This window comes from Brachypodium distachyon, chromosome 5 (assembly GCF_000005505.3).
Source record: "Brachypodium distachyon strain Bd21 chromosome 5, Brachypodium_distachyon_v3.0, whole genome shotgun sequence".
Taxonomy (NCBI): domain Eukaryota; kingdom Viridiplantae; phylum Streptophyta; class Magnoliopsida; order Poales; family Poaceae; genus Brachypodium; species Brachypodium distachyon.
The window spans coordinates 15,352,424-15,375,641 of record NC_016135.3 but is presented as its reverse complement, the minus strand read 5'-3'; the positions used below and the strand labels follow the sequence as shown (position 1 = coordinate 15,375,641).

General features: G+C 46.8%; 4 protein-coding genes and 1 pseudogene across 5 annotated transcripts; 1 reads left to right on the top strand and 4 right to left on the bottom strand.

Annotated features, from left to right (window-relative positions):
- Window positions 1-2,238: 2,238 nt before the first annotated feature.
- Window positions 2,239-2,365, bottom strand: LOC112269621 (annotated as a pseudogene).
- A 188-nt stretch (window positions 2,366-2,553) lies between these two features.
- On the top strand, window positions 2,554-4,834 carry LOC100833954 (gamma-glutamylcyclotransferase 2-3). 2 transcript variants are annotated; one of them, XM_024456429.1, is made up of 8 exons: window positions 2,554-2,785; window positions 2,873-2,949; window positions 3,544-3,597; window positions 3,971-4,027; window positions 4,122-4,162; window positions 4,250-4,321; window positions 4,405-4,484; window positions 4,540-4,834. In XM_024456429.1, the coding sequence occupies exons 1-8, from the start codon at window positions 2,677-2,679 to the stop codon at window positions 4,662-4,664; spliced, it is 615 nt and encodes a 204-aa protein (XP_024312197.1). In that variant the 5' UTR covers window positions 2,554-2,676; the 3' UTR covers window positions 4,665-4,834. The 2 variants fall into 2 exon arrangements, with proteins under 2 accessions (XP_024312197.1, XP_003579857.1); XM_003579809.4 differs by having other exon boundaries at window positions 2,601-2,785; window positions 4,557-4,823.
- A 186-nt stretch (window positions 4,835-5,020) lies between these two features.
- Window positions 5,021-6,556, bottom strand: LOC100833642 (aspartyl protease 37). Its single transcript, XM_003579808.4, has one exon. It carries the CDS (start codon window positions 6,476-6,478, stop codon window positions 5,066-5,068), a length of 1,413 nt encoding a protein of 470 aa, XP_003579856.2. The 5' UTR covers window positions 6,479-6,556; the 3' UTR covers window positions 5,021-5,065.
- A 2,864-nt stretch (window positions 6,557-9,420) lies between these two features.
- LOC100836733 (aspartic proteinase nepenthesin-1) lies at window positions 9,421-11,612 on the bottom strand. The gene has a single exon (XM_010241663.3). The coding sequence runs from the start codon at window positions 11,137-11,139 to the stop codon at window positions 9,811-9,813; it is 1,329 nt and encodes a 442-aa protein (XP_010239965.1). The 5' UTR covers window positions 11,140-11,612; the 3' UTR covers window positions 9,421-9,810.
- Window positions 11,613-15,469: 3,857 nt separating this feature from the next.
- On the bottom strand, window positions 15,470-22,318 carry LOC100833337. The gene is made up of 5 exons (XM_003579807.4): window positions 21,742-22,318; window positions 19,279-19,940; window positions 19,071-19,157; window positions 16,481-17,425; window positions 15,470-15,978 (listed from the first exon to the last, which is right to left on the bottom strand). The coding sequence occupies exons 1-5, from the start codon at window positions 21,839-21,841 to the stop codon at window positions 15,928-15,930; spliced, it is 1,845 nt and encodes a 614-aa protein (XP_003579855.1). The 5' UTR covers window positions 21,842-22,318; the 3' UTR covers window positions 15,470-15,927.
- Window positions 22,319-23,218: the final 900 nt, after the last annotated feature.

The following is a 23,218-nucleotide window of genomic DNA, read 5'->3' as shown; positions in this document are numbered from 1 at the left end:
CCAGAGATCAGCAGAAGCAGTGCTTGCGTGAAGGCTGAGGTGCGTCGTCGGCAGGGTGACTGGGTACAGGTCGTCGCTGTCATTACAGCGGAGGACGTCCTTCCGGGTGGCCCGATCCTTGACAGAAAAGCCAATATCATCAAATTCAACATTAAGAGGGTTGTCACGTGTTAGAGCTTTAACAGAGATGAGGTTTTTGATGAGAGATGGGGAGACTAGCACGTTACGAAAGTGAATGGGAGTGGACGCAGTGGGAATGGAGAGGTGGCCAGAGTGCAAGACAGGCAAAAGCGACCCATTACCAACTACAATGCGAGAAGAAGAAGGGGCAAGATCATGGAGCATACCAGACGAGGAGGACATGTGCGATGTGGCGTCGGTGTCGAGGTACCACTCGCTGGTCGGCGCCGCTGGAGCCTGCTGCTGCTGCACGGACATGTTGTTGAGGGCGGCGATCAGGTTGGACTCGTCCCATGCGGGGCCATTGTACGACGCCGGTAAAGGAGGTGCAGATGGTGCAGCAGCTTGAGATGCGTAGCCAGCAAAGGGTGGCGGAGCACCTGGGCGCGGGCCGAGCACGCCAGCACCTGGGGCGTGCGGACGCCACGGCATGGGCCATGCATGAACCATGCCCGTCCACGGGTTCGCGGGAGGCGCAGGCGCCGGCGCCTGCTGGATGCGGCCACCGGTGGAGGACGAGCCAAACGACGAGCCGCTGGAGGAACCACCGGAGTGCTCATTGTTGACGGAAGCCTGGCCCTTGCCTCTGCCACGCCGGTTGTTGTTGTTGCGCGAGTTGCCGCTGCCTGTGTTGCCATGTGCATTCCCGTTGTTGGTGCCGCGGGTGTTGCCGCCGCCAGTGTTGCCACTGGGAACGCGCCCGGCATGGAGCGCCGTGTCGCTGGGTGTGGACGTCGCCATGTTCAGCCGCGATTCCTCAAGGATGAGAAAAGCACGGCAGCGCAGGAACGACGGGAAGGGGACCTGCATGGTGAGTATAGGAATGGCGTAGAAGTACCGCGGGTTGAGGCCGCGAAACATGTTCATCACTTGCGCCTTGTCGTCGACGGGGAAGCCGAGATCGGCGAGCTGATCGGCGTAGTCCTTGAGTCGGGCGAAGTAGCGCAGCATGGGCATGTCGCCTTGCTCCAGACGACGAAGGTCGGTGCCGATGAAGACAGCTTGCGTCTCCGCGTTGTCGAGGAAGAGCGTCGCGATGGAGCGCCAGACGCCGGCCGTCGTGGGAGCGCGCTGATGGACCAGACCGAGAATCTCAAGCGAGACTCGGTTGTACAGCCAGGAGGTGATGTGGGCATCATCCTGCACCCATTGAGGATCGAGAGGGCGCGGCTCGCCGAAGACGTGGTCGGCGACGCCGTACTTGCTGAACGTGAGCTCGAACATCGTGCGCCATGGCGAGTAGTTCGGAGGGTTCAGCGAGAGAACGATTGGCGCGTGTTGGTTGATGTAGACAGTGCCGAGGGGAGGTGGTGCAGCAACGGCAGCGGGCGGTGCAACCGCGCCGAGTGCGCCGGCGACAGCCGGGGCCTGGGGAACGACGAGCGCCACAGTCACAGGCGGTGTAACCAGGCCTGCAGAGGCGCCACGGCTGACGCTGGGGAGGGTGGCGGCGAGGTTGAAGGCGTCGGCGAGGCCGCGCCCGCCGCCAGAAGGAGGAGGAGGTGGTGGAGGCGGAGTCGCCATCACGACGGGAAGTGGGAGGTTGCAGACGGGAAGTGGGAGGTTGTAGCGGAGGTGGGCTACAGGCTACAGGAGGCTGCAGCAACTGATACCATGAAGACAGATTTGGGAATGCACCGTGGATGCTCTCGATGGCATTCATTCCTTTATATAGGTTACAAGTACATGCAGTTACAGGGGACGTGCACTAGTGGGAGGTGAGGAACAGTTGTTAGAATGGCTACCGAGCTATACATACAAAGTACAAGCTACTCGCTAACAGTCAATGCTGCTCGATCTAGTGTCAGAACCCTTCTCCAGACATTTTTTGGTTTACTTTTTTTTTCTTTTCTGGACTGCAATTGTCCTTTTTTGTGCTCAGCGTCCGGACTACAAATGTTTAACGCACAATTTCTATCCTGCAATGACATTATCCATGCTTTCCAGATTAGCAAGGAGGGACCGGCGTTCAATGAGGTACCGTCTAAATAGGGTACTAAATTTTTAAAATTTAGAGTTACTGATACCAAAAATTTCAAATTTAAAGATTTGGCAGGGGCAATTATGATGTCCATTCTCCCACTTGGGGAGATGGTAAGCAAGTGCATCCACCAAGTGCAATGTGGACCACTTGCCTAGGCCATGACCCTTCTTGATCTGCCATAGACCCCATCCAGGTAAGTATGTTCAATGGTGGCACCATGCCTTCGATTTATAGCGATCGTCTCCGCTGCAATCTCCTCAAGCAAGCGATGTGGTACTAAACCAAAACAAAAGAAAAAACGCACCTACTGTACCACCGGGCCGCCATGTCCGGTCCGAAACCTGGGCCTTACGGAGATCCAGCCAGTTGTACTGTTCAGCCGTCGTCGAAAGATGCGCTAAAAAAAAAAGAAGCCGTCATCGAAAGACGACTCGACGAGTTTAGCAACAGAAGCCATACACTGGTCGATTCCACGCCGGAGCAAGTGAGGGAGAAGGGGAGGAGGAGGAGGCATGGTGATGTGGGTGTTCGGCTACGGGTCCCTGGTGTGGAACCCGGGGTTCGCCTACGACGCCCGCCTCGTCGGTTTCGTCAGGGACTACCGGCGCGTCTTCTACCAGGGTAATTCGCCTGGCCGCATCTCGCATCAAAGAAATTCTCAGAAACCTCGGTTTTTTCCTCATTGGGTTTTGTCGCCTGGATCGGCAGGTAGCACGGATCACAGGGGCACGCCGGAGTTCCCCGGGAGGACCGTCACACTCGAGCACCAGCCCGGAGCGACATGCGTATGGCGCCCCACACGCTCCCCATTTCCCCTGTCCCTCTCTCTGCTCTGCTCTCCCCCGCCCCAGCTCTCTCTTCGTGTCATGGCACTTGAAAGAACAACCTAATTTAGGATGAACCTGTTCTTTGCTTGGATTGGTTAAGATAACAGTTTATTTTGTTCCTTCTAGCCAGTGAGTTACTGTTGGTCAATCATAATATGATGTCGAGCTGTAGTATTGCCTGGTCAGATAATTATTGTCTGTGCCCATGGTCTATGGAAAACATAACCATATATATTGAACATGAACCGGTGTATAGAGGCTGCTCGTCTTCAGACTAACACTGGACAATTTATGATTGACAAGACGACAACTATGTTGAAAGTTGTCAAACAAGATTTGTGTGGAGCACATTAGGAATAATAATTGGTAAATATTAGCTGCTCTGAGTCATCTCAGAGAAATTATGAGAACGTAGGTAGTTCATTGCAACTCATTACGGTAAAAAGAATCATTATTCTCTTCCGTGCTTTTATGTTAGTATTCGCTCCATTTTTGTCGCGATTGGATAACTTGTCAACAGTACGTGAATTGATCTTATAAGTACAATTGCAGTGGGGAGTTGCTTATAAAATTTCAAGGGAGGAAGACAAGCAGACAGCCCTGGAGGTAAAACGAGTTATATAGAACATAGATACACGTTTTGTTCACCAATATATTGTACTCCATGGTTGGAATAACTGTTGATTTTGAAATAGATTGGTAAATGTCCCATATCCTCTATTCCATAGTTCACTGAGATGTTGATGATTCAATCATTTCCTGTGAAAAACAGCGTTTTCATTACAAAATGTATCTTCATTGGAAGTTTGGAACTCAGATACCTTTGTCTAATGCTATTTTCGGCAGCCCGATTGAATATTGAAGTAATGATGCTGATCAGTGTTTTCATAAACTGACTTTGAATTGATCTAAAAAAGTAAGCTACTTTGAATTGCATACCTTTCTTCTAGTGGCAATAACCTTCAGGTTTGATTTGCAGTATCTAGAAGTAAGAGAGAAGCAATATGATGAGAAGGTTTACCTTGACTTGTATACGGTAAGATACAGTTTAACAGAGTACTTGAATGATTTATCTTGCTCTAGAATGTTCGATGTATAATTAATTACTCATATATTTTGATATGTTTCAGGATTCTTCCCCCAAAACACCTGCAGTCCAAAATATGATGGTGTAAGTGGTTTTGTAGTCATAAAATGAGCTCTTGGTACAAATGATTTTTTAGAAAAAAAAACTGATGGAATGAAACTCTACCAACAGGTACTTAGCCACGACAAATAAGGAGGCCAACGTAAACTATCTGGGTCCTGCTTCGTTGGAAGAAATGGCCAAGTAGTGCACCTGTTCAACTTAAAATATTTATTGTGCTTGAACTGAAACTGTGGTTAATTTCCATGAATATGTGCTATGTTCAGGCAAATCTACCTTGCTGTAGGACCAACTGGACCAAACAAAGAGTATCTGTTCAAACTCGAGGATGCGTTAAACAAAATAGGTATGGTACCATTTATGTTTCCTCATTATTAAAAAAGTGTAAATGTGTGCATCAGTTTTATGTTCATGGCAGGGGTTGTGGATGAACATGTTCAGGACTTGGCGAATGCTGTGCGCGAGTATTCAAGCACCATGTTATCTTAATAAAAGATCCCATTCCCTCCTTCTCGTTCGGTGGTGAAAAATTATGAAGTTAGAATTGATTGTTGTGGAAACATCTTTATTCTGTAAGATTTGAACAGCTTGTGAGTTCTGCATATATTCATGTCCATCTGTAGATGGCAATATAAGATTCACACTGGAGACATACATAATCGAAATGGGAATGAGGGATGTTATTTTTCAGGTCCATTTAACTTTCACCGAGGACCAATACAAGGGTTACCCTTTCCTATTTGTATCAAGTCTCCCCTGTGTCTTTTGTTCACTCATTTTGGCCCTTAAAATCAGATTTCAGAATGTTGAGGAGCACCGTTATATATCTATCCTCTGCAATGTCCAAATTTGTTATGGGTCAATCAATAATGATAGAATGGCGGTCACGATACCTAACCAAGTACAGCATGGTCAATTCTAATTATTCTACCGCACGGATTCGCAAGCGGTCTTGATGAAGGTGATCCTGCCGCGGCGGAGGTTGTACATGACCTGCATGTTCTGCTGCTGGTAGTTGCCGAGGATGGAGACCCCGTCCGTCTTGCCCACCATGAGGCACATCATCCCACTGGCCCTGTCCTCCACGAACATCTGCTCCTTGTCCAGCCTGAGCCACACCCCCTCGAACGCCAGCGACACGGGCGGCGCGTAGACGCGGCTCATGGGCACCCCTTCCGGCAGGATGAAGCAGAGGTCCAGCCCCAGGTCGGACCCGGACCCTCGCGGCAGCCTGATCTCCTCCTCCAGGTCGTCCACCATCTCCTCATACAGCGACTCCTCCAGGAACGTGATGGTGGACGCAATGTCGATGATCATCCCGTACGCGTCCGGCCCCGTGCCACTCCCGTCGCCGTCCCCGGACCCGGACACGGGCGACGCCGGCGCCCCGGCTGCTGTACCGGGCGTCGTCGCGTTCATCCTGTTCCTGCTCCTGAATGACATGGCCCTGTCGCCGATGGAGATCCCGTCGAGGTTGAGGTAGTAGTAGGATGGGTAGCGGGAGCCGGTGGACATGGGCACCACGACCCGCTCCGACGCGTTGCGGACTGTGGCCGCGGCGTCCGCGCCCAGGACGAGCCTCCCGGCGCTCCTGGACACGGGCGGGGGCAGGCAGTACATGAACCTCCGAACCGAGAGCTGGGACACCAGCGAGAGCGCCCCGCGGCCGAGGCCCACGACCCCGGACACCTGCGGCGGGGGCCCGCCGACGCTGGAGCTGCTGCACCCGAAGACGACGCCCCGGAACACGTCGTCCCCGATGGCGAGCCTGTCGACGGCCAGGATGCCCCTGGTCGTGGCGTTCCCGCCGTAGCTGTAGGTGTACTGGCACGCGTCCTCGTCGTCGCTGTCGCCGTCGCGCGCGCACCGGTGCGTGTCCAGCTCGTCGCAGGTGTCGCTGTTGCAGGGCACCACGGCGTAGGAGGTGGACGCCACGGGGTTGAACACCGGGTCCAGCTGCTTGTAGCACTTGACGCACGGCTGGCACTGCGTCCAGATGAGGTCGCTGGCCGTGTCGATGGCCGCCGTGAAGCAGTGCTGCGGCGTCCCGAGGCCCAGCTTCACCAGGTACTCGCCGCCGGCCGACAGCACGGGGGCCTCCGCCACAACCACCTTGTTCCGGGACGACGTGGGCAGCAGCCGTGGCGCGATGCTGGCGAGCCGGTCGCGGCTGCGCTGGATGGCACGCCGGAGGAGCTCGTGGTCGGTCAGGTTCAGGCTCTCGGTGTCCGAGGCGTCGACGCGGGCGATGTCCAGGTGGTAGGACTGCCGCGGCACCGGCAGGCAGTAGTGCGCCGGGAGGACGAGGAGGAAGAGGAACAGAAGCGGCATGGCTTCCATGGCGACGTACGCTCTATGGAATGGAACGCACTACGACGACAATTGCTTGGGAGCGTGTTTGGTCAGTAGTTAAATGGGTTAAGTAGTCCATCGGCCGTGATTATTTGTTCCCGCCTTGTTTGAGAGCACAGAAAGACAGTTGAGCAAAGGTGGACTGGTTGAGGGTCGCATAGCATCCTTGTGTTCTTTGCACGTGTGCTTTTATTAGTTTCCCGGTTTCCCCTGTTCTGATTTCTGGAGGAGTTTCGTTGAGTAGCATAGATGCTGCAGTTAAGTTTTGAAGAGATGATGGATTATATAGGAGCTGCAGGTTACATATCGAGACAGATCAAAACTTTGAAAGACCGTCATCACTTCACCGAGGCAGTCGGCACTGCCCCTGCGTATGGCCACATCGACAACTCCCCCTTTTTTTTCTCAGGAATTATTTCTGTTATTGTGGGGAATTTTTCATCATTCAACTTGTTTTGAACGGAATCATTCGACATTTTGAAAGACCAAATGATTTCCTAAAAGTACAAGAATTCTCTTGAAGTTATCAAAAATTTCATTCGAAGTTTAAAAAAATTACCGATATTTTCGGTAATTTGTTGAAAGCTCTCTGAATTTTGTCAGCAAATTGAAATCTCTAAGAAATTTAAGGAAAGTTTCAAAATTATTTTAAGTTCAAGATTGTTTTTTTGAAAGTTCTCATAACTTTATTCAAAAGTTACAGAAACTTTACTGGAAGTTCTCTGAAATTTAATTAAAAGTTCAAAGATTTTGTTGAGAGCCTCTTGTTAATTTATTGGAAGTTCACGAGTTCTTAGAATGTACTCCCTCCGATCCATATTAATTGTCTTAAATTTGTCCAAATATAGATGTATCTATGCTTAAAAAGTGTCTAGATACATGTAATATTTCGACAATTAATATGGATCGAAAAGAGTTATTGAAAATTCAAAAGTTATTCTTGAAAACTATTTGATTTTTCTTGAAATTTGTTGTTACAATTTATGAAAATCAAATAAAACCATTTTCAAAAAGTCTGGAAACAACATAAGTTGCTATCATGATGTTTAAAGTTGGAAGTCGTCTACTTATTGAAAGTAAGATTTTGTTTTCAAGAAAATAAAGGTGAAGGGAAAAGTTGTCTGTCTTATATGAGAAACTCAGTCATGTGGGTTTTCTCAAAAAAACTCAGTCTTGTGGGTGTCCCGCAAACTAGCGTTGCCCACTGTCGAAGGGTGAATTTGGCATTGAGGTGGATTATGATAACTAGTGGAAATGCTCGTGCGCTGCCACGGCCCAAATACAAAATGGTCGTCACTTCTATACACTATCTAAGGATTCTAATATTCCCGGCCCAAAGCATATAAATAAATCTAACACACTAAAAATTTGAAGGACGTGAGTACATGTATATAAATATACACAAGGTGCGGCCTCATACAACAGATGGAAAAGATACTTATTGATTGGGAAATCGAATCAGGTTGGGCTGACTCAGATTGACCAAATCTCTTCATGCTATTCCTCCTCTTATGGTTTTATTATATTCTAATTATAATCTCCCTTTCCTCTTTGTCTTTCCTGACCATGAACTAAATGAAACAAGATCAGAAACATGAACATTTGGAAGAAAGATCTGAACCATGAACGGAAAGTAACAAGATCTGTCATAGAAAAATGCAAGAATAAATATCTGAGAAGAACGAACAACCAAAACAGAATCTCAGAAAAAAGGAAAAAAATCTCCATCGCCCTATGTCCTAATAGAGGCTAAGTTCATTAATTCGTTGAATCAAGGAATGAATCTGAATGAGGAGCTCACGAGAGGTGAAGCACAAGGCAGTGGATCGTTCTGTCCTCACTGACCCCACATCTCCTTGTCTCTGCCTGGATCTCGCCGGCCTGTGCCTCGTTAGCTGCGGTGCTTCACCTCTAGAGACAGGGCAGCTGGGGCACGCCGTGGTCGGGGAAGAGGGAATGGGGCATGGTCATGGAAGAGGGGCGACGCTCTGATTCTGCCGATCTCGCCACGATGCATGCAGCCAACGCAAAGAAGGCCAAGGCCATGTGCGGCTGCAGCAAGCTCGCGAGGGCCGCCGTCGCTTCATGCGGCGCCTCTTCTGCTGTTGCTGCCTCGGCGGCTATGGTTGACTTTCGCGTGCGTGAGCAACTTCAGAGACACGTCACCTCTCTCTCATCTCCACGGCTTGTCCACCTCATCTTCCTCGATAGACTGGCTCATTGACTCTCTCTCAGACCGTTTATTATCCATGACGGCGGCGGCGGATCCAGTCTCCATGACGGCGTGCGGCGGCGATGGGCCGTCCATAGATCTTTGCCGGCGGAGACGGCGCTCGCAGAGGAGGAGGGCGGCTGTGGCGTGCAGAACAAGACGCGAGGCTTGCGGCGGAGGGAGGAGAAGCAGCGGTTGGAGGAGGCGGCGAGCGCTGGTCAGGAAGACAAGAGAGAGGTTTTTTTTACACGAAGGGAGGGGGGTTCGCATCGGGACGTACAGGAGGGGGCGCGGTGGCATACTCATGTAAATTTAATGAAATTAACGTACGGCGCCCGCGGCAATCACCACCAACTCCAATTTAATATATAATAATAGATTTAGCTTTACCCATGGCTTTTGTCTATTTTTGTGTTTGGCTAACCAACTTATCCCTGCTTTCATGTGTATTTCCAGATCAGATTATAAAATAAGTTCAGCAATTTCAAACCGATCTGAATTTGTAAAGGACAAAATCTGATCAGTTTGCCTAAATTTTTGTTAAAAAAGACTGCACAAAAAAAATAGCATGACAGTTTTTTTTGTCATGCTATTTTGACAAGGAGAAGATAGACCCCACAAGTCCTTCCACACGCTTTCTTCAACTTTTGTTTTGAAGAAACCAACCAAATTAACAGTTGAAACGCAAGCAAAAGGATAAAAACAAATGCGCCACAGATAGCACGAACAAGTACTGGAGACTGTCCTTCAAAAAAAGTACTGGAGACTGGACCAATAACAAACCAGCGGTCATAAACAAATATCCATCTCATCCATCCCATTGCCCGTCCCATCAGTCATCAGAATACTCCATCAGATACGCGTACGCGTACGATCGAGTACTCCACGTCCAGGAGCGAGCGTGCGAGACGAGCTAAATGCAACGGTGCACGTACGTACGTACACAGCTGATCGACCCGATCGGAAACCAAATATTAACACGCTGCACATCGATCCATCCACAGATATATATACCCGGTTCGGCCTACGGCTAAGAATGTTACGGCACACCGCACATCATCACGTACGTACATACAACATACGGGTGCGCCCCGCGCGCGGTGACAAGTCACAACTTGGCGCACTGCACGGGCGCAAAGGACAGCGTGTCCTTGTCAACATCGTACACGAACTGGATGTTCTGCTGCTGGAAGTTGCCGATGATGGACAGGCCCCGGGACCCCATGACCGTGAGGCAGAGCGCGCCGGAGGCCGAGTCGAGCACCATGTAGTTCTCCGCCGGCAGGTCCAGGTCGGCGCCGCCGTCGAAGTGCAGCACGAGCTTCGGCACCTCCACGTCGTCCACCCCGGACGCGGGCGCCTTGAAGCAGAGGTCGAGCCCGACGGCCGACCCGTCGGCCACGGGGAGCTTCATCTGCGCCGCGAACGCCTTCTTCAGCGGCCTGTACCCCTGCAGCTCCAGGTACGTGATGGACGTCCCCGAGTCCACGATCACGCCACCCGTGCCGTCGTCCTGCACCGCGAACGCCGACCCCGGGAGCGGGATCCGCGTGCTGCCCACCGTGAGCGCCTTGAGCGTCACGTAGTAGAAGGACGGCTGGCTCGGGTTCTTGATCAGCGGGGTCGTCTGGATCGCTGCCGCTGACGCCGTGTCGGTGGAGATGGCGGCGAGGGAGCCCAGGAGGAGCGGGCTCTTGCTGGTGTCGTCGAGGGAGGTGAGGCAGTAGGAGAACTTGCCGAGGCCGAGCTGGGAGACGAGGGACAGCGGGCCGCGGCCCAGGCCCACGAGCCCGGCCCCCTGCGTGAACCCGTCGCCCTCGTTCGTGTCGCCGCACCCGAAGGCGACCCCCGGGAGCTTCGTCTTGGCCAGCGTGAAGGTCTCGGCCGCCAGCACGCCCTGCGTCGACGAGGCGTCGCCGTAGGTGTACGTGTAGCCGCAGTCTTTGGCCGCCGACGTGCACGTCGAGGTGGGCAGGTCGCTGCATAACGAGCTGGAGCACGGGAGCGTGGAGTAGGTGGAGGACGAGGAAGGGTCGAACACGGGCGTGCTCTGGTTGAAGCACTCCACGCAGGGCTTGCACTGCGTCCACACCAGGTCGCTGCCCGTGTCCACGATGGCCGCGTACGCCAGCGCCGGCGTGCCGATGGACATGTCCATCAGGAACTCGCCGTTCCCCGCGTGCACGGGCACCTGCAGGTCGGGCGCGGCTGCTGCCTTGACCGAGCCGGTGGCCGTCCGCGCGACGAGCCGGGACATGCGGTGGTGGCTCCGCCTCGCCGCCCGCCGCAGCAGCTGCAGCTTCGTGTAGTTTCCGTGCGCGTCCACGTGCGTCAGGGGCACGCGCAGGCCGTCGAGGAGCCCTGCTGCAGGGTGGGATGATGCCGCGGCGAGGACGATCGCCATGGACACCAGTAGAAGCAATCGGCGCGGCTCCATGCTTCCGTTTTCGCTTTCGACAAGTGCGCGCAAGGAAGAGAGAAAAGCTAATGCTTAATGATCGGTCCTTCGTATCGCTCAAAGGCTGGATTTATATTCGCCACCATATAAAACTATGATTTGGTATTTTGGTGGTTACAGTTAGGTTTGCTCTAGCTATGACCCGTATCCAAAACTCGAAACGATTCCTTGCAGTTTTATCTTCAAGCAAGACAGAGAAGGCCGGCAGGAAGACTGAGAAGAGGTGGAAGCTAGTGCCGGTCAGCGAGCTGATCAAAGCGAGCCGTGTAGGAGACTGATACAATGATTATTTATTTTGACAGGTATGCAATTATTTTGAGGTGACAACTTTTGCTAACTGCTAGCTTCTCCATGGCGCTTGGCGCCACGATGATGGAAACTTTGCTTTGCTGTGTGTAACCGGGTGCATTCCCTTTTAGGTTCAAATGGTTGAGATTTTGATCACAGGGCTTCACTTTGGAACCTTCCTAGAAGTTGTAATTAGTTGCATACTTTCTAGAAAGAAATAGATTCATATGGATTAATGCACATGTCTACTATAAAGTCTGGTGTTATTTGACTCGTGGAAAAAATGAATGTGGATTGTGCTATTACTTTCTTGAAAAGATAGGGGTTGTGCTAGGTAGCCAACATATTACATCTATTATATAGATGATGCCCAAGTTGGTGAGCAACCGGCGTCCGGTCCATTTAGACTTAGATTGTTTGGCTCCTGTCCATGTTCTTCAGACGGCATGAGTGGCCTAGCTTAGCTTGTTTCCTTTGCAAGTATAATTCTGACAAGGATTTCTCCTGGTTGTGTGCAGTTAGGTGCAACTAGGTGACCACTGATCATATACAGTTTAATTCTTCGCATCCTCTTCAACTGTATAGCACCCTGGTCAAGCCAGCTTTTTTGGGTGTAAAGCACATCTGTTCCAGTTACATATACGCGCCAAACGTGGCTAAAAAATGTTAATGTTATTGAAAATTCGTAAATCTGGTCATCTAAAATTAGACATTACCAAGTCTAAGCCGAAGTATTGAAAAAGTACTGGAGTACAATTTAGGCCCACGTTAGTGGAATTCGAGAAGACTCATTCGAGAAAATCTAGACAACTTAGAGATAGAGGATCTCCAGGAAAACAATAATCTATGTCATGTCTTTAATTTCTGTAAAGGTTCGAAGGAAAATGGTCTACGAAAGTTTGTCCCGTGAACAAGCGGGTCTGCTAGACTTCACAAGTCGTCAATATGGTTGTAGGTGAGAAAGCTACATTTTACCAACGAAGCCACGCCGCCTTGATTATATCTCCGTGATGAAGGGGCCAAGGGATATATATTCAACAGATCACCACCGTCCGTTTTTCTGGGTCCAGCCATTGTGGCAGGTGTCCAGCCAACAATGACGTCGTCAGATCCGAGTCATCGTAGTAGAAACTTACGACATGCTACTGGATAACGTTTTCTTTGAGAAGACACGATAAATTCTGTGCTTTTGCTAAGAAACGGGTACTCTCCCTGAGTGGATACAAATTATAATTCATTTTCACCTTTGGCTTTTTGGCTTACAATTTTCTTGCTCCGTGTAGGTTTTGTTGAAATTGAGATCTTTTGTTTTGTGAAGGCTTAGGGTGAGGAATCTAGCTATAAGAGCATTTTCGGGTGTGAGTCGGAGTCATTACCAATTCGTTATCTAGGGACCCCGTTCATTACCGTAAACTGTTTAATAAGGAATGGAAGTTGATGGAGGATCGTTTTGAGAAAAAGCTGGGGTGTTGGAAGGGTAAGTTTCTTTCCTACGGCGATCGACTTACTCTCATTAATTCTGTTCTTACTAGCATGCCCATGTTTATGTTATCTTTTCTTCAAATACCCGTCGGGGTTCGCAAGAGATTGGATTTCTACAGATCTCGTTTCTTCTGGTAGTCTGACGAGCATCGGCGGAAGTATAGGCTGACCAAATGGAATATCATCTGTCGTCCTAAGGACCAAGGTGGTTTGGACATTGAGTTGTCGGAAATTAAAAATAGATGCTTGCTAAGCAAATGGCTTTTCAAGCTCCTTAATGAGGAAGGGATGTGGCAAGAACTGCTACAGAACAAGTACCTTCGTGGTAACACCCTTTCCCATATGTCTATTAGACCTACTGATTCTCCATTTTGGAAAGGGCTCATGAAAGTTAAAGAAGACTTTTTTAGTCGTGGTATGTTTATCCTGGGGGATGGTACCGAAGTTCGTTTCTGGGAGGACACCTGGCTGGGAAATTCACCTCTTGCTCATCAATATCCTTCGCTCTTTCGGATTGTGCGGCACAAAAATGTTTCTGTTGCTACGGTCTTTGCGTCGGTTCCTCTGAATATAAGTTTTAGACGGAACCTCGATGGACACAAATGGGCGCGTTGGCTGCATTTGGTTCGGCGTTTGATGTTGGTGCAATTTTCTGGTGAGCCGGATAAGTTTGTTTGGAGTCTTTCTTCCTCGGGCATTTTTACTGTAAAGTCTGTACGCAGACTTTATGGAAGGACAAACGGTTTTTCATCGGAAATACCTGTGGAAGTTAAAATTTTCCTTCAAAAATGAAGATATTTATGTGGTTTCTCGACCGCAAAGTTCTTTTAACTAAAGAGAATCTTGCGAAACGGAACTGGGAGGGGAGTTTAAAGTGTTGCTTTTTGTGACTCCGATGAAACTGTACATCACCTCTTTATTTCGTGTCCTTTAGCTCGCATTGTGTGGCATCATTTATATTACTTTTAATCTGCCTCTACCGACTTCGATTACTAATTTATTTGGCAACTGGCTTAATGGGTTAGACAACAAAATTAAGGCTCATATTCGAATGGGAGTTTCGGCTTTCTGTTGGGCTATTTGGAACTGCAGAAATGATGTTGTTTTTAATAGAACCAGAGTTTCACATTTTTTGCAGGTTGTTTTCAGAGCTACCCATTGGATCCGACTGTGGGCTTTCATGCTTCCTGCGCGTCTGTGGGAACCTTTGAATACTGGATGCAACCGACTGGAGATATCTTCAGCCAGGCTGGCTGGCGGTGTACTAGACGCCTAGATGCATAATTTCATCTTGTTAGAGCTATTTCGTTGGCTTATCTTTGTATCGACTATCGCTGATCAGTGAATTGTATGATTTTTGATCATATTGCAATAAAAATGGCTGTGTGCATCAATTGATGCAGAGGCCGGGGATCGCTTGCCCTTTTCGGAAAAAAAATTCTTATTCTTGACTGACGTCTCATCATTATTTTGCTTTGTGTTTTTGTCCCGCATTGTGTCTTGTAGTTATCTTGCATTTTTTTCCCCTATAATTGTCATGCCTAATGTCCCATTGTGTCTTTAACATATTACAATTGCATTGTCTTGTATATTTGTCATGTCTAATTTCTTGTAGTTTCTTTTTGTGCGTCTCGTAATTGTTCTGCTTTGTGTCCGGTTTCTTATCACGCAACTCAAGGATTGTCCTGTCGTGTATTTTTATCATGCATTGTGTCATATACTCCCTCCGTCTCATATTAACTGACTCAAATTTGCCTAAGTATGAATGTATCTATGCCTAAAAAACGTCTAAATACATGTAATAAAAAGTCAATTAATATTAGTAGTTGCCATGTCTTGACTAACAAAGAGGGACAACAATAGCAATCAAGCCAGAAAAAAGGGACAACACATGCAATTACTACTAGGCTATGGGCTTCCCGTCCCCGAGAGCAAAGCATAAGAACTCGTTTAGTAATAAAAAAATGCATAAGAACTCGTCAGGAGGTGAAGGAATGAAATCAACCTAAAAGCATTACGATGTCGAACCAAGTTGATACTGAACTACCTCTTCCAAAATTTTCTGGGTTAAGATAGCTTTAACCATAGTAACATAGTACAAATTATGTGTTGTCGAGGCCCAACACCAGAATTAGGCGGTGTCCAGGACTACGCCGTAAATTGTTAGTTGGGCGTCTATGTAGTCCTTGAAGTTCGTCGTACACTTGTGAGAATGGCATGTCTATGTTTCTTGAATAGGTTCAGTTATCTCATGGAATGCAACCTACTCCCGTGTTAGACTAGTTGCTTGTACCGATAAATCTTCCTCAGTCAACCTCGAAGCTACACAGACAATTCATGTCTCTGGGACGACACTCCTTCCTTCCTTGATTCGACACGTGCTTTACTTGGCTCAACCAGCGGAACTGCGCCTCTTGTTGCGAGGGAAGTTAACATTGGTGTCTTCACTATTCTCTGCTTGGCCGGAGGACCTTAATTCGACTCCCCTAGGGCTGCACAACTTGTGGGTCGGCCGGTAACATAGTAAGTAAAACAAAAGTAAAGAAAAAATAAAGCAAAATTTGAGATCAATATCTATGCATTTTCTCTTTTCTTTTCTCTTTCTTTCTGAAACAAGGACAATCCATGAGAACTGGGAAAAAACAGAAGACGTCCTATTCTTTCGGAGCAACGCACACCTATGTGCCTCTGGCAGCAGGCAGACTTTCGTTTGAGATTTCCTTCTGCCAAAACGAGGAAGAAAACCCTAAACTCCTCTTCAGCAATCAGCAGGGAGCAATGTCAGTTATACCGATGAAACCTCCCCCATAAGGCTGAAGCATTAACGGGACGGAAAAAAATATGTCGGCTTTTGTTGGCTACTTTTGAAAAAAGTAGCCGCTGAAAGCTGAGGTAGTAACCATAACCAGTCATGATTGATGAATCATGACACGGCTTCACTCCCCATGTTCCCTGCCTAGTGACGATTCCATTAATGTTGCTCGGTTAATTGGATGATTAGCCCCTACATTCCTGAAACTTCTGCTGCAGCCTCTCGTTGCGCCTTAACTGCGAAATAATGGGACTTTTTGTCAAAACAAAATGGTGGACAAACATTGTAAAAGTTTACCTTAGTGCATTCTTGTAGCAGATTGCCAGAACAGTAGAATGATGTGTACTACCAGGTATGATGATATCATAGGATGCAAGTAAATTTCAACACAGGTCCCCGAACTCCAATTTTGTTCCCTATTCTTACAATCTGTAACAGACCCGGTTTTCCATTATATTCTTTTTGTTAAATAACATAAATAATTTGGTAATCTAGCATGCATTGTCAGCACTGCAATGATGACGGATTTTGCTGATGGCAATTGGTCATGGAAGAAAACAAATTGAAGCTGAAATTGAAGTTTTAGAACCTATTTGACGAAACTGAAAGGATGTAAATTGTGACTAGTTGAAGTTATAAGCAATGACAGGAGACTAGTAAAATGCATAAGACAATTGGATCCCAATACATGTGCAAAAAGAATCGACTAGAATAATAAATATGTCAGAAGAAACTTACACAATCAGCAATCTCTTCCTGTTGCAGAGGTGGAACAACCTCATGCTCATTCCAACCAAGAGATAACAGGAAAGCCATTTCTTCAGGACTAGGTTTGTCATGAGCAGGATAAGATTCTGCTTCACCTGCTCTACTAGGGTCAAACAACAGATTGGCATCATCATTGTCAGAGTTGGATCTTGGGGAATCGTCATTTATATCTGCGGGTACCGTAGATAAAGTGGCTGCACCATTGTCTGTCTGGGGCTTCTTAGATGCTACAGCTTCTGTCTCAGCATGTTCTGATGAAGAGTTGGCATCCCTGTTGTCAGCCAGAATACCCTGTTCGGGTGAACCCTCTTCAGAAACATCAGGACGTTCCGAAGGTGGCATGGTTTCCTCACCATCAGTGAGATGTCGCTGAGATCCCCCACAAGAATGTGTATCCTCACAGAAACTATCGCCATTTTTGGTAGACTTCATTCCAGAACTAAACAAGGACAAACTAAGACAAGAGTTCTGCTGCTCATCAATCAAGGTAGATGTGCCTGAACCATTTAGAGACTTGCTCCGCAGCAACTGAAAGAATTTAAGCCTTTCTTTTTTAATCATTTTTTTCTCACCCGATGGGCCTTGTAGCAGATGCAAAGGGAGACCATTCGTGACACCCTTAAGCTTTTGGTTCACAATAGGCTTTTTCAGTGGTTCCACAGAAGAAGATCGACCTAAAACAGGGCTCACAGGGTTAGTTCTGCAGTCTTTGGTGGTGTTTACAGCACCATTCTGTTCACGGGTCAGGACTTGAAAGCTTCCGGATTGAGATGGCTTCATCAGCTCAGTTTTGACTGGAGTACGAACAGAGCTGCTAGAAGAATGTATTGACAGTTGTGGTGCAGCCTTGATCAGACCATTAGAATCTCCGGCTCTTGTACCTTTGGCTTTTAATTTATCCGAAGAACTTAGTACCTATACAGTTTTCTGAATGCATTAGTCCAAACCAAAATATCAAGAATTCAGCACCAAGAACTTCATTAAAAATGCAAAGTCGCAAAGAAAAATACAGCTACGAGTAGCACATTCCCTCAAAGGTCAAAAGGATCTTCATCTGAGTGAAGAGAGGGATTATATTTATGGTAGATAAGCTCATCAGCATGAGTCTAATTATCCAATGATGATCAAGTATGAAGTAGAGAAACCAAGTTTGCTGTTATGGTGCTGTGATGTTTTCAACTACTATTTAACTGGTTTCCTTAGAGTAGAAATTGTTGTAATGTTACACTGGCAAAAAGTGAAGTCATAATATGCGGTGGTGGCGTGTTCAAGAAAAAATATATGCGGCGGCGGTGGTGGTGGTGGTGACTGAACACAGCTTTACTAGTTTCGTTTCTTGTATTTGTTGCCGTGTGAACTAGCGCTAAGGATTTCAACAAGACCTACCTTTTCTCCAGAATTTCACTGATTGGTTCAGTCAACAACACTACCACTGTTCTAATTTCCAAATGTTCACTGTATGGTTCCATCTAAAATACTACAGCCAAAAGGTAGGATCTTATTAGCATTAAACACAAAACAGGATCAGATAAAGGGTGATTACAGCAACAGACATTATTTCTGTAGATACATGATAAATGGCATGGCCATGTTCAAAGATAAAAAGGTATTTAACTGCAATATTTGATACACAAGCCAGTGGTGGAGCCAGTATTTTCCAAAACTTAGGACTAAAATTAAGCAGGTGCAAATAGCGCCAAATACTACGCAAAAAAGTTCCACACAACAAAATCAAAATGTTAGTTGACTCCATTCTTAATGATGCATAAAAGTGGTATAACTTTGAGTCCTTGACACTTCAATGCTTGCAAATACATCCTGCTCACTATATCATACCATTCTAGCATTCATCTATTCATCACCCATCCTACTTTTATGAACACCATAGAACATACTGAGCCAAATCAATTAAATCCCCGCTGGCTGGACTATAAGTCTATAACAAAAAATATGATACAAGCGTGTTGATCCTCTTCATCTTGTATTTATACTAATATCGGAATCAATTAAGTCCCAGTGACAAGGGCGCAGTATAGCAGGGAAGGGAGTCGGCGCCTGGGGCTGCCGAGATGGAGAGAGCGGCCGCTGAAGTCTGCGACGTGCTGGCCCTGAGTGAGCTGGAGGTGGCACCAAGGGTTGAGGCGCAAGGCGTCGAACGTTTAGGGTCCCTCCACCACTGTATGTTTCATCACTTTGCTGGACCCGCTGACTGCTATTGGGTTCTGACACAGTTATCTCTCTCTATTCATTAATGGGCTAGACTGAGTAAGATGGGAGAAGAGACAGACTGCTAGGCACATGAGGCCCAAGCTCAGCCACTATAGGCTGCAAGTATGGACAAATCTATGCTTCGGTACCAGACTACCAGTATTACATGGGCCACACCCAGGCCCAATTCCAAGATGCTAAATAAATCACACTTCTAATATTTCTACTGTTTCTGAAGGCCCCACAAATTGTCAGCCAACAAGATGGATGAGAATTTCTAAATATGTCCATCATATTCATGCAAACAAGAAAAGCGAAATCTATTGCACAAAGGTGATATATAAATACTTACAGAATTTTTATTTGATGAAGGTGTCAAAGGTCTCAGAATACACTGCCTCATAGACCGTTCTTCGATCTTCTGAGCATCAACAGATAACTGGGTACGAAATAAAATGGTACATAAAACACTAATTAGTTCAAGCGAGTGGAAGGAAATACGACTGAGTGCATGCAACGATTAGATCAAAGACAAAACAATATAATGTTTATTACACTACCTGGGGTGTAGTGGAAATTTTCAATGGCGCTTGTATCACTGTTTCAGCCATGCTTAATGTAGTCAGACAAGAACCATCGGATGATAAAGAGGAGGAAACATGGTTATTGCTTGGTTCAGTAAGTATAGGAGCCTCAGCTAGCACTGAATTCCAGCCATCAGGCGCACAAACCAATGGTATGCTCTGCATGGGAGTGCTAATTCCAGGAGATGGAACTCTGCTGATATCTTGCTTTCCATTCTTGTCTTCATAACCAAGCTGTGGGAATTTTTGCTCAAACCCAGCATCCTTTCTAGACAGATTATCACTGTCTAAACTTACTCCTACCGCCGGATTCAATGTGTCCAATTTCGAATGAGTTCGATTAAGCCTATCTCTTTCAGGTCTGCATGAGCTAAATGACTTGAAGCCATCACGTAAGGGGTCATCTGGCGTACCCAATTTACTCTCCCTATCACGGATATCAGAGACCTTTTCTCGACTTCTGTCTGAGTTACTCCTTCCAAAACTGGCATAGCCTTTTGACTTTGCTGCGCCATCTCCATCATGCCGTTTGGACCCATGTGAGCCAGAATTCCTACGTGACGAGGATTGTTGTGAACTCTGTTCACGGTCACGGCCGGATGATCGGTTTCTTGATGAAGCACCCCTGACTTGATCATCTAAACCATTGAAACAATAGCTTCTTAGTACGATGTACAGTGTTTGCAAGCAAGAAAGGAAAGTAGCTAACTGTCCATGCATGCATATGCACATGAGTGATGAGCTAAACCATGCGAGAATAATGCGTAAATATAATATACTATCTTGGACATCTAACATTCGCGCAAATGGAAACATCCAATAAAATGATTTTACTGAACACAAACACATCAATAGAAAAGGAGATCGAAGAAGAAATTCTGTCTCCAGCAAGCTATTTGTGAACAATTTCAGTAAATTTACTGATCTGTTTTTTGCTGATCTGTTTAAGAGAGAATAAAGGTGATTTCAATGTTGACTCAAGATGACATGGACAGGTACAGAAGTCAGTGGTTAAGTCTAGTTGACATGGAGGGGTACAAGAGTCAGCAGTTAACTCTACCTTTGAGCATGTCCTTAATATTTAATCATTTTCATTTGCTGACCATTTACTTAATTTATACTCCCCCCGTCCACAAATAAGTGTACGTTTGGGTTTAAAATTTGTCCACAAAAGGGTGTACTTCTCTCTTTCCAAAGCACTTTACACTAAGAAAAATTGCTTCTCTCTCATTACACGGAAATCAAACCCAATAACATTTCTTCATGCACTTAGCTCATTGGAGGTGGGAGAATTAAAGAGAGAGATGGTGGTTGACACATTCCCAATGCATTTTCTACCCCACTTGCTAATTTTCTTGAAATTCCCGCACGTACACTTATTTGCGGACGGAGGGAGTATATGCTGTTTTTTAAAAGAACATGCTTATGTGTGTTGGTCTACAAGTTAAAATTTGGGACTACAGTTAGCAAGCAAGATTATGTTTTCCTTCTACCCCCACATACTCATGCTTCAAGCCTTCAACAACTCTACCCGACCAATGTATTGGTCAAACATGTCCGAAGAATGCACATTCCTTTGTATCGAAGATAGTAATATCTATTGCCAAATATGTTTTGCATGTACCCCTTAGAACCTAAAGGTGTCACTTAAGTGTCTAAACTAAATAGAAAGGGGCATTACTGCATTACATACTACTCCGTACTTTGTATTCAAGAAAATGTCGAGTTATCTTTGTCATATTTTGCAAAATAACCTAATTTTAGGACACATGCTCTCTCTCTCTCTCTCTCTCCGTCAAACCTGTCAGCACTCAGAAAATAAGAATGACAACTTGAAAAATCTTTAATCTTGGAAACGTTTTTTCTGTTGTTGCAGCAACATACTTTGTAGTTAACAAATTGAACCTTTTAATCAACAAAACTTATTGACTAGTTTCATCATATGAGCTGTGCATCATGCCTCTCCAAGAAGGTTATAATTGGAGATTCCTTCAAATCACTGTGTACTCACAGGCACATTTAGGCATCTGCGCTACATGGACCAGGAAAGCAATACAGATAACAGGGCTAACCGAAAAGAAGAAATAGTGGTCTCCATCCAAAAATTCATAGTCTGAATCAGTTTCAGCACAGACCACAATAATTCCAAGAAATTATTTCCATTAGAAGTCTCTAATAGCATCATAAAAATTACTGTCATAGCATTATTGTAAGAAACCTAGGTTTAACAAGCACCAATGCAAGGCTGATATCTAAAGTACTGTCTTCCTAACGGAACTCCATAACGGTTACCACAATTTCACTAAATTATAATTCAACGTACTGCAACTGCTAGAAGTTTCATTGGACTATTTAAATACTAAAGCGCATCGGACAACTGGTCTATCAACAGCTCTAGCAGTTAGATGCCATAAAGTTTGGCAAAGAAAGCAAGCTCACCAACACGGGGCGAAGTTGTAGGCCGGAGGTTCGTGGCGGCCACTGTCCCAGGCCCCCGCAACAGCCATTCTGGCTTCAACGAGGGTTCACCTTGGTCCATGCCAGGTGGCGCCCCTCACCATCTACCCACCTGCAGAGCAGCCCGTGGCGGCGACTGCAGCAGCCAGGGGCGGATCTAGGTGGTGTGCCGGGTGTGCACCGGCACCCCCAGAAATGTCAGTGTGAACGAGAACGGCGACGGCGGCTGCGGCGCGCGTGAGAGGAGCGACCGCAGGAGGCGAGGGTGTTTGTAGGGGTGAGGTGGGCTGGGGCGGGATCCTGGCGTCGGCGGTGAAGTTACGGCACGGCGGCAGCTGTACGGCACGGTGGTAGACTGTAGGGGAGATTCAGAGCCGCGTTGGTAGGTTTAGGATTCAGGAGGAAGAGGAACGAAAGGTACGGGAAAACGGATAATTTTCTTTTTCCACTAATTTTCGGTGGGATTCTGTATGTATTTCTGGGAATTTTTGTGTCTCCGTGGGTTTGCGGAGTTCCGCGGGTTTGGGTGGTGCCGCTTGTCTAGGGGAGGAACAGAAACCCTATGTCTATGCGACACAGATGACAGACCTCGCTGCCTCCCTGTCTATGCTTGTTGATCCTCCTTTTTTTTCCTCCTGGCGAGTTATACAAGTTTAATTTCTCTATTTTAAGTGCAAAATTATTTAGACCGATGGGTAAGTTAAATTTTGTTACTACCGTGTTCCTCAAATTAAGGCCTATATTGTTTCTTTTGACCTAGCGTTTTGAACCTACAACACAAGACAATAACACAATTAAGATGGACAAACACACCAAAAAGAAGAACGTGAAGAGCACGCTATGTATCCGCTCCTCGACCACCACGATGACACGCGTCTAACCCGAGCAGTGCAGCCCAAAACATCCCATCAACCATAATTATATGTGTATGGAAATGGCATATGGGTATGGAAATGATCGATGATTTTACCAAGTATGTGTGTGCATTGTTGCACCAATGGATGCTTCGTTATGGCTCATGGTTCAAATTGTTCTCCGAATCGACTATGAAACTGGCAAAGTGATAGCCACATCGATCTGCCCGCCACCATAGAGGATCGATTTGGAGGTCAGGGCACTCCTAGTGGTAATTTAAAATCCATCTTGCGGCGTATATATGTTTTTGTGAAGCAGAGTTGTGTATCCGCGGCCAGGCAAGAAGGTGAGGTTTTTCTCAGCCGTTTGGTTTGGCCACATCTTGTGGGCAAAATTTGTTCTCTTTTCATTTTACCTTTCGGTACCATCGGGTTTTTAGTTTTCATTCTTTTTCTGTACTTTACACAGATGGTATTTTGGGGATTTAGTGAAACTTTGATATGTGAATTGGGTTTAATGGAAGTCCTTAGGTATGTACTTGAAGCTTAATTCAGCCGACTAGTTGGTACTCCACCAATTTGGTTGGCTGGGTTGTTTAAAAGGC

What these genes read in the sequence shown, in the direction of transcription:
- LOC100833954 (XM_024456429.1), top strand. Translation starts at nt 2,677, where the DNA reads ATGGTGATGTGGGTGTTCGGCTACGGGTCCCTGGTGTGGAACCCGGGG. An exon ending in ACCAGCCCGGAGCGACATGC is followed by an intron (nt 2,950 to 3,543) that starts GTATGGCGCCCC and finishes GTACAATTGCAG; the next exon opens with TGGGGAGTTGCTTATAAAAT. An exon ending in TCGTTGGAAGAAATGGCCAA is followed by an intron (nt 4,322 to 4,404) that starts GTAGTGCACCTG and finishes TGCTATGTTCAG; the next exon opens with GCAAATCTACCTTGCTGTAG.
- LOC100833642 (XM_003579808.4), bottom strand. Translation starts at nt 6,478, where the DNA reads ATGGAAGCCATGCCGCTTCTGTTCCTCTTCCTCCTCGTCCTCCCGGCG.
- LOC100836733 (XM_010241663.3), bottom strand. Translation starts at nt 11,139, where the DNA reads ATGGAGCCGCGCCGATTGCTTCTACTGGTGTCCATGGCGATCGTCCTC.
- LOC100833337 (XM_003579807.4), bottom strand. Translation starts at nt 21,841, where the DNA reads ATGGACCAAGGTGAACCCTCGTTGAAGCCAGAATGGCTGTTGCGGGGG. An exon ending in AAATTTCCACTACACCCCAG is followed by an intron (nt 19,158 to 19,278) that starts GTAGTGTAATAA and finishes TTTCGTACCCAG; the next exon opens with TTATCTGTTGATGCTCAGAA. An exon ending in AGGAAGAGATTGCTGATTGT is followed by an intron (nt 15,979 to 16,480) that starts GTAAGTTTCTTC and finishes ATTATTTCGCAG; the next exon opens with TTAAGGCGCAACGAGAGGCT.